Source organism: Carya illinoinensis, chromosome 12, assembly GCF_018687715.1.
Source record: "Carya illinoinensis cultivar Pawnee chromosome 12, C.illinoinensisPawnee_v1, whole genome shotgun sequence".
NCBI lineage: Eukaryota > Viridiplantae > Streptophyta > Magnoliopsida > Fagales > Juglandaceae > Carya > Carya illinoinensis.
The window spans coordinates 16789680-16805113 of NC_056763.1; the positions used below are offsets into that span (position 1 = coordinate 16789680).

A 15434-nucleotide genomic window follows, 5' to 3' on the forward strand; every position below is an offset into this window, starting at 1 on the left:
CTACTGGTGTGGTAAACTTGGTCATCAACTTATAGACTGTGAGGTTGCTGGCCCTCAAGTGGCACGGGTTGCTGATCAATTATCATTCGGACCTTGGCTTCGTATTGGTTCATTGCAACGCAGAGGGAAGGAAAGTTCCGAACCTCAGACTTCAGCTCATCGAAAGTCTACACCGGAAGTTTCATCAGAAAGTGAACGACAAGCCACTGGTGTCCAGTTGGGAGGTATGGAATCGACAAAGAAGAGAGAAGAGAACCAAGAGAAGTTACAAGAGAAAGAGTTATTCGATGTTTCTGTTATGCATGAATTAAGGGAGAAGGAGTCAATGGGCAATAACGTAGCATGCAATAATATGGATATGATGACTCCTGTTTTTATAACTGATAAGCCAACTCAGCAAGATTCCTCTAAGCTAGACAGAGAGGAAATGGTTCAGGATCCATCATATGAAGATACTAATATAGTGGCTGACCAAATGGTGATTAATACAAATGGGCTTCAGCCCATTGGAGAGAAGGATATGGTCGAAACATAGCTAAAACCAAAGAGGGGCAGGCTTATTAGAAAGTGGGTCAGAATGTGTCATGCAGCTCATGAAGATACTAGCTTGTCTCTGGCAAAAGAAGTGAAAGGTAAGAGGAAGGCTTCTCAACTGACTTCTTCTATTCAAAATCGAGGTAGGAGAGTAATAGTTGAAAGTGAGGTTGCTAAGGATCTCAGTTTAAGTTCAACAGTGGTGGCTGCTCAGCAGCCCTGTCGAGAACAATGAAAACCATAAGTTGGAACTCTCGTGGGCTTGGGAACCCACGAGGAGTTAGAGCTCTCTGTGACTTAGTCAGGAGGGAAGTTCCTGTTGTTTTATTTTTAATGGAAACAAAATTGTCTAGCAGACAAATGGAAAGAATTTGTGTGAGAGTTGGCATTGAATGCTGTTTTGCAGTGGATAGTGATGGAAGGAAAGGTGGTGTGGCATTGTTATGGAGGAAGGAAATAAAGTTATCTATAAAAAGTTTCTCTTTGTTTCACATTGATGCAAAAATTAGTGAGATTGATGGAGGAATGGAGTGGAAATTCACTGGTTTGTATGGGCACCCAGAAACTGAAAAAAGAGAGGAAACATGGAGCTTACTTAGAACCCTAAGGGAAGAAGGAATTATACCATGGTTGGTACATGGAGATTTTAATGAAGTACTCAGTCAACAAGAAAAGTTGGGAGGCAGGCCACGATCAGAGAGGTTAATGCAAGCTTTTAGATGTGTACTTGATGATTGCAATTTGTTTGATTTGGGGTTTGAGGGCCAGAAGTATACATGGTGTAACAGAATATATGAAGATGGGGTGGTTAGTGAAAGGCTGGACAGGTTTATTGCTACTCCCACCTGGAAAGCATGTTTTCCCCATTTTCGAGTTGTGCATGGTGTTGTTGCATTTTCTGACCATTTGCCTATCATTCTTGTACCAAGCTCTGCTGATAATGAATCTAGGCATAAGCTTTTTAGATTTGAGGCAATGTGGGTGGAGGATGATGAATGCGGTGATGTTATATCAAGATGTTGGCAAGGAACTCATGTAAATAGACCTACTGGTTCTATCATTGATAGACTGAGCATATGCAATAAGGGGCTGGAGGCATGGAACAGATAGAAGTTTGGGCATGTGAAACAGCAAATCAAAAGGGCTCGAGAGTCTCTTCAAAGATTATAGTTAGCTGAGCCAAGTAGTATAACAAGAGAAGAAATGAAGAAGGCTCAAAGTCAACTCTAGGTTTGGTTAGAAAGAGAAGAGATACTGTGGAGCCAAAGAGCCAAAGCATTATGGCTCAAAGGTGGTGATAGTAACTCTAAGTTTTTTCATCATAAAGCATCACAAAGAAAGAATAAAAACTGAATCATAAGTCTAAAAAATGAAGATGGGATTTGGCAGCATGGTGAGGATAGAAATCAACTAATTCTTTCCTACTTTCAAAACTTGTTTCAATCTGAGCAACAAGCTAGCAATTCGAATAAGGAGCTGGATTTTTTGGAAAGGCTGAGAGGAAGAGTAATCGAGGACATGAATGTGGAGCTATTAAAAGATTTTACAAGGGAGGATGTCAAAGCAGCCTTAAACCAGATTCACCCTACAAAATCACTAGGACCTGATGGTATGGCACCACTTTTTTTCCAACAATACTGGCATATTGTAGGAAATGAAGTGACCTCTGCTGGTCTACAGGCCCTCAGAACTGGTACAATTCCCTCTTCTCTAAATCATACTTTTATAACCCTGATACCAAAGAAATGCAAGCCTGAAATGATTTCTGAATTTAGGCCTATTAGCCTTTGTAACGTCGTGTACAAGTTAATCTCTAAAGTTCTGGCAAATAGGCTTAAACAAGTGCTTGATGTGGTTATTTCTACTTCACAATGTGCTTTTGTCCCTGGTCGAATCATTTCAGATAATATACTTATAGCCTATGAAGTGATGCATTATTTGAGACAAAAGAGAAATGGAAAAGAGGGTTATATGTCCATTAAGTTGGATATGAGGAAAGCTTATGATAGAGTGGAATGGTCTTTTCTTGAAAGTGTAATGTCTAGAATGGGTTTTAATACTCAATGGATTGATCTTGTGATGATGTGTGTCAAAACTGTTTCTTTCTCAGTTTTGATTAATGGTGAGTCGAAAGGTCCTATCATTCCTTCAAGAGGACTTCGACAAGGGGACCCCTTATCCCCCTATTTGTTCCTTCTTTGCACAGAAGGTCTTGTATCTTTGCTCAAGCAGGCAGAACGGAATGTTGAGATCACACCTGTAAGAATATGTAGAGGTGCTCCTAAACTATCACACTTGCTTTTTGCTGATGATAGTATCTTATTTTGTAAGGCAAATGTGTATGAAAACCAGAGAATTCAACATCTTTTGTACTGTTATGAGATTGCTTCAGGTCAAATGATCAATAGAGGTAAAATAGGTATTGTTTTCAGTACAAATGTTCTACCTGGAATAAGAAATGATATTCTCAAGCTTTGGGGAGTGCAGAATAGGCAGCAATTGGAGAAATATTTGGGGTTGCCACCTTTGGTTGGGAGAGCAAAGTATAGGGCTTTTTCTGATATTAAGCATAAAGTTTGGAAGAAGTTACAAGGATGGAAAGAGAAGATGCTTTGAGCTGGAGGGAAAGAAATACTTATAAAGGCTATGGCATTGTCAATCCCAACCTATGCAATGAGCTGTTTTAAATTACCTTCCTCTTTGTGTTATGATCTTGAACAATTGATGGCAAAATTCTAGTGGGGTCAAAGAAAAGAAGAGCACAAAATACACTGGATGAGTTGGGCTGAGATGTGTGATACAAAACAGAATGGAGGAATGGGATTTAAGGATTTGAGAGTGTTTAATGATGCTCTTCTGGCAAAAAATGGTTGGAGAATAATGCAGAATACAGATTCTTTACTTCACAAGATCTTCAAAGCTAGATATTTCCCCAAAACACATTTTTTTGATGCTGTATTGGGTCATAATCCCTCTTTTGTATGGAGAGGTATTTGGGGAACAAAACATAAAATGCAAGAAGGATGTCAGTGGAGAATTGGCTCAGGAAACAAAGTAAGGATATGGAAAGACTCATGGATTCCTGGTTTTAAAATTGTTCTAAGACAGCAGAATATGTCCTTCATAAGTGAGAATGCAGATGTGCTTAGAGAGGAGGATGCTACTGTCAACTCTTTATTTGTTGCTAATCAAAGAGTATGGGATGTGGGAAAGATTAATTCTCTGTTTACACCAGCTATAGCTCTTCAAATCTTAAAGATTGTGCTTACTCAAGTTGGGGAGGATCAAGTCTGTTGGAAAAATGAAGCTAATGGTATTTATACTGTCAAAAGTGCTTATAGGATGTTTAAAGCTTTATATTCAAATAGACAGCATGGGGAATCCTCTAATGCTATGGTGCTGAGAAGTGTGTGGAAATCTATATTGAATATGAAGCTTCCTTCAAAGGTGAGAATTTTTGCTGGGAAAGCTGCTAAAGGGATTCTACCAACTAAATCTAATTTACAGAAGAAGAAGGTGTTAACAGAGGAGGGTTGTGATTTCTGTAATGCAGAGAAAGAAAATACATTACATGCACTTTGTTCCTGTCCTTCCATAAAAGAAGTATGGTCTCTTTATTTTCCTTCAATGTTAGTTATAAGAGAGTATGACACTTTTCTTGATATAGCTCAGAGGCTGCAACAGAATATGGGACTTGAGATGCTTGAGCTATTTTTTCTGATAAGCTGGAGCTGCTGGTATAAAAGAAATATGAAGAAGTTCGAGGCAAAGGAAGTGAATGTTGTGACAATTGTTGGAAATGCATTAGCAATGCAGAAGTCATACAAGGAACTCAGAAGTAAACCTATTTCAATTATTAGACACCAGTGTAGATGGGAAGCCCCGCCGACTGGTGTGTTTAAACTTAATATAGATGGAGCTTTTTATTCTAATGGTTTAATGGCTAGAATAGGAGCTATTGTCAGAGATTCAAAGGGAGAGGTAATTATGTCTACTTCAAAGAAGGAATTTTCTGTTATGACTGCTTTTGAAGTGGAGGCTTTAGCTATTCTTCAAGGTTTACAGTTTTGCATTCATCTTGGTATTCATAATCTTATGATTGAAAGTGACTCATTGTTGGTGGTTAAAGAGTTCAATATGCAAGGATCTTCATAGGCTATTTTTGGCAATGTTGTTAGAGAAGCTAAGGAATTGATGGCACGTTTTGGTACCTATCAAGTGCAACATGTTATTAGAAGCTGCAATTCAGCAGCACACTCACTTGCCAAGTTTGGTTTAAGTGTCTAGAATATTAGTTTATGGTGGGGAGCATACTCCGATGTAATTTCTAATATTCTTTGAAGTGATTCAAGTACTTTGTAAGCTTTTTTGATTAATGAAGCATGTTTTCCTATTAAAAAAAAAAAAGTGTCCTCATGGGAGTGGTTAATTAACCATTTATGTTGGAAATTAATTAACTCATGCAATTAAATAATTGATGGTGAGTTATTTAACTGATAGTAACTTTCCCACCCATGTAGACATGACACAATATAAGATGAGAAAATCTATGATGGATGTATGAAGATTCGCGTATAATGACATCAATATTCCCAGAACATCAATCAAAAGCTGAATGATTATAGATTGTTGGCCTAAAAAGCAATTTATGTTTGGAATGCCGAGTAGTACTAGAGGAGCACTATATATACATATATAACACATACGGCAAAATCATGAATTTACTTAAAAAATACATTCATTTTCCTAATGCCAGGTCAATATGTTGATGGGAACATGTCAATTAGCCCATTTTAAGGCTTGGAAAAAGTACACAAAACTCTTTGAAATTACTTAAAAGTAAATTTTTGGATCCACCACAGTCGTCAAGCATGCTATTTCATATAAAGTTGGCTAAAAATTTCATATATAGTTACATATAAATAGTGATTATGTACATATAATTGGTTATTTTACACGGTTATCGTTTTGCTCTTTATCTTTCAATGTATAGTTTTAATTCTCAAATTTGTAACTTTTTTAATTGAGTCCCTTCGTCAAACTTCCATTTGAAACTTTAACAAAAATCTAATGTAGCATGCCACGTGGTGACAAAATAATAAGAGTTAAAAGAAAAAACCTACATGAAAGTAACTAGGTGAGATAAATTAGGAAGTATTTTCTTGTTTCTCAAAATTATTGAATAGAACAATATATGTAAAAACGTTTAAATATCACAAAAAGTTGAATAATTTATTGACAAATTAATGATAATAGGACGAAAACAATTAACCATAAAACATGCAAGATCATAAACCTATGTTGAAAATCCATCCATTGGTCATTATTGGCCCAACAAAAGGGAACAAAAGTTCGGTTTTGGCTGATATGGCAATAATTCGTGCAACAAATATTATACATGATGATATCCTATTGCAGCTTTATGATTTCAGTTTGATTTTCTTGTCGAAGATGCTTGGCCCATAGGTTGAAATGACCATATCTTTAAGAATGGGAAACTGAATCCATAAGAAGAAGATGACTGGAACACCACCCAAACAAATGAGAGGAATTGAAATCCTTAACTGCTCATGTAGGATGATTAAAAGAGCACTGGCAAAGGTTATCATCATGGTCGCAATAGAGCAAAAGAGAGTGAAAAGGCCTATTATCATCTGCCTTGGCAAATACTCAAGAAAATCATCTTCTGTATAACGTGAGGTAAGGATTCCCAAAAACATTAAGACTGAAGTCGAGGATAAAAAGAAGGATAAGGCATCAGATATCATAAAGACCCCAAACAAGCTTTTCTTCAAGAAAATAGGCAGGCCCGTATCTTGGTTGTTACCTCCTGGAATGGTAAAGGTCACTGCAAACATAATGGTAATAATGAGAGCACCCACCACCGTACATGACCCTGCTGTGTCCTTCATCCATTTCTCTCCCTCTTTCATCATGTTCTTGTGGTTCCTCGTAAACAATTGTTGGGGAGTGAAACCATTTTTGTTTTTTGTTTTCTTATCCTTGGGATGGACAATTTTCCCTACCTCCTGCATGTATAGTATTAGACAGACTGAAAATCTAACCTTGCACATAAGAAATGGTAATTTAACAAGGTCAATGCTTCCAAATTAGATTAATCTTCCTAGTGCATGTTAAATCGTCATCAGCTCCATTGAATATATAGCGCTAAGTGCATATATATATATATATATATATATATATATATTTATATATATTTCAGACATGTACAAGGATAGAGAAAAAAATAGGAACTAATAACGAGCTAGTCATTTTATAAACTTCTTTTTTTAGCTTATCATCTACGACATGGCGGGGAGAGAGAGAGAGAGAGAGGACCTTGAACCATTGTAACTCTCTTTGCATTTGTAAAGCTGCCCCAGGAATTTGGTTAACGGGAGTGGAATGTTCTATAATCCCTGCCATATGCAATATGTTATTTCCATCGACATCTAGTAAACATTTCATGAAGGAGTAGTAGTTCATCATCATATCTTGGGAGTATAGAATGCTAAAGATTTTTTCGTGACGATGCAAGACGGCAAGCATAAATAAGTTTCTGTCATCTTCATCTCGGACCGTTATAAATTCTAGATCCGTTTTAAGCATCTTAGAAACAAACTCGAATATCCCGTTCTTGGTAGCTTGGCAAATGGCAGAATGAACCAGGCCATCTTTAAGTTTCTGAGGCTTTGAGTTTGATATCTCTTCAGACATGAGAGAAAGAAGTTCAATGTACGGGTCATGGATCTTCTTCATTTCGAACAACAGCGTGATTCCTTTGACAATTATGAGCGAGACATTGTCAATTAGTTAACTAGATTCAATTATAAATAAACTAATAATAATTAAAACAAAAAGCAAAATCAGTGAAAGATTAATTTGATGGAGTGTATACCAAAGAAGTTGAGGACTCCTGCGGCACAACTTCTTAACAGTACTGCAAAGAAAAAACAATTTGTGTAGTGAGCTGGAACTTTATTATTTACTCTATTTTTGAAAATTATTAACTAGATAATTTGTTGAAAAATGTGACTTGCATAATTAAAATTATTCAATTAAAAATATATATTTATATATTTTGAAAAATATGTTTGTGAAGGCTTCGATTAATTAATGACCATCGACGTTGTAACTAGATGATCAACATGCATGTCTTATATGTGTTTTGATTATTCATAATAGATTTAGATTCAACGCCATTATAAATAATTAGATAATATATATATTAAGAGTACTGATATTCCTCCTATAACTATTTTACATGATCTTATTTTGCAATCAATCAATATGTTTTTAGAAAAACTATTGTAGAAAAAAAACTTGCAAATTTGAAATTTCATATCTGCATCAATCATTGCTATTGGACTAAATAAGTATTGTAGTTTGATAGGAATAAATGATGTGCATGGCTTCAAAGGAGTAAAATTCCATGCTATCAAAATCATATATATCAAGTATTAGATCATAGCTGATTATCACAAAAGAAAAACTAAAGATTATGGGAAAGCAAGCACGCTGAGGCAAAATTAGCATACCTGATATGATATTTTGATGATCTTCTTGATTGCTTTGGTGTTGATCTCCGGTTGAAATGTTCAACCGAGTCTCACTGCCGGTCAGAGATACAGGTGGAATGCGCATACCTTTTTAGCGAGCAAAAGTTAACAAATCCAATTAACAATATCTTCTTTATAACCACCAAAAAAAAAAAAAAACAACAACAAATCAAATATTAAGTATGCCTTAAAATAACAAAGAAATAAGAGAATAAATAACTTGAGGTATAGCATCGACTTTATATAACTTAAGCATATTTTCTTATTTTAGTAAAAGAGAATCTAATTTGCAAATTAACTATAATGATATTTGAAATCAGATACATGAAATACATTGTATATAATTTTATATTTATATTACTTTCACTTTATCGAAAGAAGTCATGGATTTATACTTTAAATTCATATATATATATATATAAATGTGATGAAATTGTGTTTTGTATTTAAAGCCTCTCAAACTACCACCCAATTTACAATCACATTCCCAAAGTATCAATTTTGACAATCAATTCCCTTAAACTGTCAAAAAGTTGCAATGCAACCTCTTTTCTCCGAAGAAGACAAAATTACCCCTAAAAATATTTTGAAAATTACAAAATAACCCTATCAAATAAAAATAATAAGTTTTAAATAATATTTTTTCACACAAATATTTTTTAAGATAAAAATTATTATTCTAACAAATAAAGAGAAATCTTTTTAACAAATATATTTCGAAAATACTAAGTGCTTTTATGTTTCTCAAGTCTTGTTCAGTATTTTTTTTTTTTTTTAAATCTTTGAATTTTTCAAAATTTGTTGTAAATTTTCTAATGTTTTGATGGGTATCTGCCAATTTTTTATGGAGGGGGGAGATTGCTAACTTTTCATAATTCGAGGGAACAATTGTTAGAGTTGACAATTTTGGGTCTGATTGGAAATTAATGTTGTGATAGTTTGAGAGCCTTTTATGTATTTATACCAAATGATCTTTAATAAAAACACAACACAAATTTGCATTGAAATGCCCGATGTCGATTCAATTACCAGCATGGTCCTTTAACTAATTCCAAATTATCTAATTAATTATGATTTTTTATTTTTTGTCTTTGTTACAATTAATAGATCAGGGATTAAAGATACTACTCTATGCAGGAGAATATCTTTTTAGGAATTCTTGAATATTTCTTTTTTAATTACTAAGAAAAAGTAATCAAATATATATTATTGATGGTGTTTTTTTTTTTAAAATGAGCCATTAATATTGAATACTATTACAATGTAAAGCAAGAGAATTAACGGATCATAGTGGTAATACGTACAGGAGTAGATGTGTTGCTTCCAAAACCCGAGCTGAGTTTTACTTGGGACGGAATGACGCATAGAGGCCAATGCTAAGATGGGAGACTCGTCATCCTTGTCAAGAGCCAGTGCCAAACGTGGGCAGCGTTGGATTAAATCCAAAGCAATATCTGTTAATGTGTCGTATATACCAGGCGTATCATGTACAGAAATTTATAGAAATGGTCAAAGAGGAATTCTTATATTTATATTGCCAAGATCTCAAATGAATATATATATATATATGGCAAGAAAATAACTGCAGCTAATTAATGGATTAGAAATTTTAAGTATATACTAAAAAAAATTTATACATTTATGACGTGGCATAATATAATAAATTAATTGATCTAACATTAAACAAAAACTCTATGTGTAGTCACTTTTGTATACTTTTTACACACTATTAATATGATTGACCAAAATAATTATTTTATATTAAAAAAAAGTGATGTAGTCAATCACATCAATGGAGTTATATGTAACATAACTCAACACTAAACTATGTCAATGTATAGAATTTCTTATCAAACATATCTATTATCAGATAGTAAAACACGTACGAGTTCTTACCCAAAGTCCCGATATAGATGGCACGGGTAAAAAGTGTAGCACCATTGTGGTCTTGAATCTCCTGATCATTATCCTGTGGAATTAAATTATTTTCTTGTAGAGTACGATGATACAAATGGCGCGCCATTTCTATTTGCCCAAAGTCAATAGCCATAACAACTGGAAGATGGTCCCCTATGCGATGTTTAATGCTAATCAAGCCAGAGTACTTCTGAAGCATGCAGTCCACCATTTGTTGTTTTCCAAGCACAGCTGCCTTGCTTAGAGCTGTGTAACCATGACTATCATACTTGGCCAAGCCTTCGTTCGACATTTTCATCACCAACACCTCCACTATATCCTCGTGTCCATATGTAACAGCAGTGTGAAGAACTGTTTGGCCTTTATCTGGGATTTCCCAATTCACTGTATTGTCGAGTAGAGACATAAGAATCTCTCCCGTCTTATGGAAATCACCGTCTCGAACAGCTTTGTACAATTCTGAAAGCTTATCTAACTCTTCAACATCCCGACGTTCTGCCATTTTTTCTTTACTTTCTCTGCAATATTAAGTATTCAATTAGGAATAAGAATTGGTTAGAAAGATTTGAAGGATCTCAAAATTCTGTTAATAGTAATGAAATGATTTGATCAATTAAGATATTGTATTGGTCTGATTTTGAAAAATGAGAGAGATAAAATTGAACTAAAATATTATAAAGTTAACAAATTGTTTAAATATGATTTTTTTCAATATAGTTTTATTTTACAGTTTGTAAAAGTTGTATTGGATTTTATACTTGAATAATAATTAAGTAATAATTAGATAAAAAGTTAAAAATTTGGAATTAAAAAAATTTATTTTATTCAAGTAGTGTTTAGAAATTAAATTATGATTTTTTTTTTTATAGTTTTGTGTTTCATTTATGTGTCCCATTCCATCTTTCTGTTCCCTCGCTAACCACCTCTGTTGCTTCTGGTAAAGTAAAAAGTTAAAAGACACTTTAGAACATTGCTAAATCTTTAGGTAAAGTTTGTCACACTTTTTTGTTTTAATATTTTTTTTCTTCTTGTTAAATGCCTATTTTTTTTTTTATTACATATATTTATATCTTCATTTTCTTAATTTTCAACAACCGATACATGATCCAAAGATATAAAATCCGTTGAGCAACCTAAATTAACTCTATTCTCAAGCACAAAGCATCAAAATATGTACGAAATTAGTTCATACTTATATCCAACAACGTTCTAGAAATTAAGATTTATAAAAAAAAAAAAAACCCAAGAATTGTGATGGAGATTGAGAGTTGCAGTGAAAATTAATGTTACTAAGTTACCATTTACTTACATATATGAACAATTATTATAGATCATAACTCAGAAGATGGCTAGCAGCTTTTAATTATATACTTGACTATTCCAATATAAATTTACCAAGTTTTCCACATCTTAAACAAATTAATTTAGATAACACAGACATATATATGGATCTTCCATCGATCCTTAATTTAATCATCATGTGATTGCTGATTTAAAAATCGGGGCCTAAACTCATTAAATAGGAAGTAGTAAACAGTGGATTTAGATCTTTAATTATAGAAAAAAGCTCCTAATGAATGAACTGACAAGAACGGCTTCATCACTCTCATGTATGTAAACAGATGTATAATTAATTTATACTTACGATCGAAGCTGGAAGGAAGGGAAGGAGGGATTTTCTCCAAAATTAACTGTCGACTTCTAATTTATAATTCTGATCTTGTAGTCTCCGGAAGCTCACGACTATCAGTCTTGCAGAAATGAGGACCTGCACACGACTCCAATATATATGCCTTTGAATTGATTCCTTTTTATCGCTACTTTAGTAGAAGACATGATCATCACGCAAATATAAAGTTTTGTTGGGGTCTAATCATTTCTTTTTTCTGTATAAAGCAGATTCCAAATTACGTTTTTGGAATTTGTAATAGAAATTATTCAAGTGATCTTTATCCGTGCACTAACATTTCGAAAACTATTTGGAAACATAATCATTACCAGCGGGTCCGTGTAATTATGTCGTGTGCGATAATTTGATCACCTTTGAATTTACTTTATGGCCTGTTATATCATTGTTGGATAAAAATTAAGAAAAAAGTTGCTTTACCGCTCAAGTTGATTTATCGCTTTAGTTGATCATTGGGTAAATTTTTATTTTTTTTATTTTTTTATGTATTTAATAATTAAATAAGTGATTTCAACTAAATTAGTATAATTCTTTTTTAAATATTAAAAATATAAAAGAAAAATTTTAAAATATTTTACAGTAATAATGAGCAGTACTACTTAGTAAAATAACACCGCTCAAAAATTAACTTGTTCTAGTTTAGTGGAAGCCGCTCATCAGGAATAAAAGAAGTTGACATATAAAATATTACTCAGAAATCATAAAGAAGGAAGAAGATAATCTCTAGATAATTACAAATTTAAATATCTTGATAACAATATAATTAAATCTTAATTCTTCATCCCCTCAAACTCAAGGTGGATAAGGAAGAAGTCTTGAGTTTGAAATTCATTTTTTTTTTTTTCCATGAAAATTAATCCAATGTAACTAGTCCTCACTATAACCGAATTTGGATTTTGTGATGGACGAAACCATCACTGAAAATGACAAAATTGTCTCTAAAACTATTTTGTGACAGTTCCACAATATTAATTTCATAAAATTAAAAAAAATACAAATTGTATCACATTGCATCATAAATTTAACAACTAATAATATTTTATAGAGTTGCAAAATTAGAAATTAAAAGTGACAAACAATAATAATATTGATAAAATTTATTTTTTCTTTTTTCCTCACCCACTGCGATCCTCCTGCAATGATATAACACGCTTCATCTGGATTATCATCTCCCTCTGTAATTGTTCTTGGACTTCAAGCCAATGGACCATGCTAATGGGCTTTTATTATCCACAACAGGCCCAACTAGAGGGGTGTCAACTGAATGGGATAAAGGCAACCCTCCAGTTGCAATGGCATTCACTAGTTGACAGAGGATGCGACTGTCACACCCCATTCCCTTGGGTCAGAAGTGTCAAGTGCTTACGTACATATAGAGTGGTATAAGATTTCAAAATTAATAAATGAAACTAAATAAATAATTAAAAGTCTGGAACTAAATCCAACCGCCCCATCTAATTCTAGTCTTCCTGCTCATACTAATCATCATCCTTACCTGGGTGGCTAAAAACATAAAATAAAATTAAAATGAGTCAAATAAGAAACTCATCACATTATAAACACAATAAATGTAAAGTTTTTATAAAATTTTTTATGTTGAGAACTTAAAATCATGAAGTAACGACCCAGCCCAATAATTTTAAAGTCGGAATATTGATCATTTTTATTAAGCTATATTAGATAAGTCTAGGAGTAATAAATTTTTGAGATTTTTAGGAGTTTTAATTAGGCTCAATAACTATGTCAAATCTGATTTATTATTTATTGAACGAGTTAGAATCATTTTAGAATTTAAAAATTGGCCATTAGAAATTTATTTCAATTTAAAATAATCACTTATTGAAATTCCTTACGCAATTTTAGTCATTGCCAATCCTACATTGAAAGAACTATTAGGTAATGTTTTTAAGTTTAAACTCTCTTATTGAATGATCGCGACTGAGTTCAACTTGAACTCGTTGGCACCTTGTCCCAAACCAAATCAAACACGCCAAACACTTCTTCATCCTTAAATTGCTATCTTTTGGCTATTCTAAGTACACTAAAATTCTGAATCATTGTCAATGAGTGATTTTGAGTTGAACATGTTCAACCAATTTCTTCTATTTATACATTTCATTACTTCGAGATTTCAAAAGACAACAACAACCAACTCCCTCAACAAAGCCATCACAACAAAAACAAGACCCTTACCTCACTGGAAAGCGTAACAAAAATTGCCAACTTTGACTTTGGCCACCCAAACCCGCCACTTTGTGCCACTTCCTTTTGTGAGTCTTTGTCATGCTACAGTCATCAATTTGAATTTCAATCATCGCTTAGTCCTTCACTCTCTATGAGCCCCTATTTTAAGCTCTCTCTCATTGTTGAAAACCACAGTATTTCCTCTGTGCTATTCTCTTTTAACATCACACACTTAGGTGATGGTTGTTGTCTGTCCCTTGTCAAACAGTCCACCAGATACAGGCAAGTTTGTGCACGAAATTGTTCATACCCCATATGATCAGTCACGTCAACCACCCATCTCCTCTCTGAAACCAATCTAAAAAACTCAACTAGACTTTTTCTCAGCCTCCTTTTTGAAAACCATGTATGAACTTCCTAATTCTAGGACCCACAATCTCCAACAGTCTCCTTCCTCCAAGATTGGTTTGTGTTTTCCTTGACATCTTCCATTTCATATTCTAAGAAGCTCAACATTGCGAACATAAAGAATTCCTACTCAGTTCTAGACCTGTTGAGAAATCACAGTTTTATGCAGACCCATATCAGACACTTAATTAGTAGTTGTTCACAATTGCTTTTGACTGATTTAGACAATACCCTTATGCCCAACTTGGAAATGTTTGAATCCTTGGGGTTTTCTGGCTCTAGTCTCACCAAAATGCTTAGTAGATACCTAGCATTGCTAGAAAGTGATGCACACACTATTGCTGAGTCTTTTAGGTCTCATGGTTTTAGTGATAAGCAAATAAAAACTTTTACAATGAAGCCTCCCATGTCATGTGCATATAATGCTCAAAATATTTTTAAGTCAAAGTTGGATTTTTTCAAATCGTTAGTGTGAGGGGAGTTCTCCCCAGGACCAACCCAGGCGCAAAGGGATTGGGCTAGAAGGTACAAGAAGCCCTGGGCCCAACGAGATCTGGCTAGGAGGTACAAGAAGCCCTGGGCCCAAAGGGCAACAGGCCTATCTAGGAAGCCCGGGTTCAAAGGGATTGGGTAGGAGGGAGTTGCATTAGAGGCCCGTCTAAGAAGCCTGGGTGCTGAGCCTAAACTATCCAAGGGACCCTGGGCGCAATGTGTTTCAGGGAGGGTCGGACACATGATGACTTGTAAGGGTGTCATAGGTCGGCGCAACCCTGGCCTGACACTTTGCTGCATGGTAGGGATGCACGCTAGAGGCCCAATCCGAGTTCGGTCTGAAACCCCCTAATCTGCCTTAGTGGCCAAGCCCAAACCAGGTATAAATATGCCCACCCACCAAGGGGGCTCTCTCTCTTCTTCTTCTTTCACACTCATTTTCTCTAAATCACTTATAGAAGGAACCCCATTTGACTTTGGCATCAATGAGACCCTGGACCACACCGGGGCCCAATCTTATTCTTCATTGTAGGTTTCAATATTGGGCCTCTGAGGAATTGCCCAGGCTGCAAAATACAACATCAACAGTTAGGCTTGTCAAATATTGAAATTGCAAAGCTTTTATCTATAGTGTCTCGGGAAGCAAATCATTT

General features: G+C 34.4%; 1 protein-coding gene across 1 annotated transcript; it reads right to left on the reverse strand.

The window, feature by feature from the left end:
- Positions 1-5747: 5747 nt before the first annotated feature.
- LOC122288902 lies at positions 5748-11808 on the reverse strand. Its single transcript, XM_043095722.1, has 7 exons — positions 11656-11808; positions 9990-10528; positions 9398-9547; positions 8073-8180; positions 7433-7474; positions 6874-7313; positions 5748-6563 (listed from the first exon to the last, which is right to left on the reverse strand). Exons 2-7 carry the CDS (start codon positions 10510-10512, stop codon positions 5955-5957), a joined length of 1872 nt encoding a protein of 623 aa, XP_042951656.1. The 5' UTR covers positions 10513-10528; positions 11656-11808; the 3' UTR covers positions 5748-5954.
- Positions 11809-15434: the final 3626 nt, after the last annotated feature.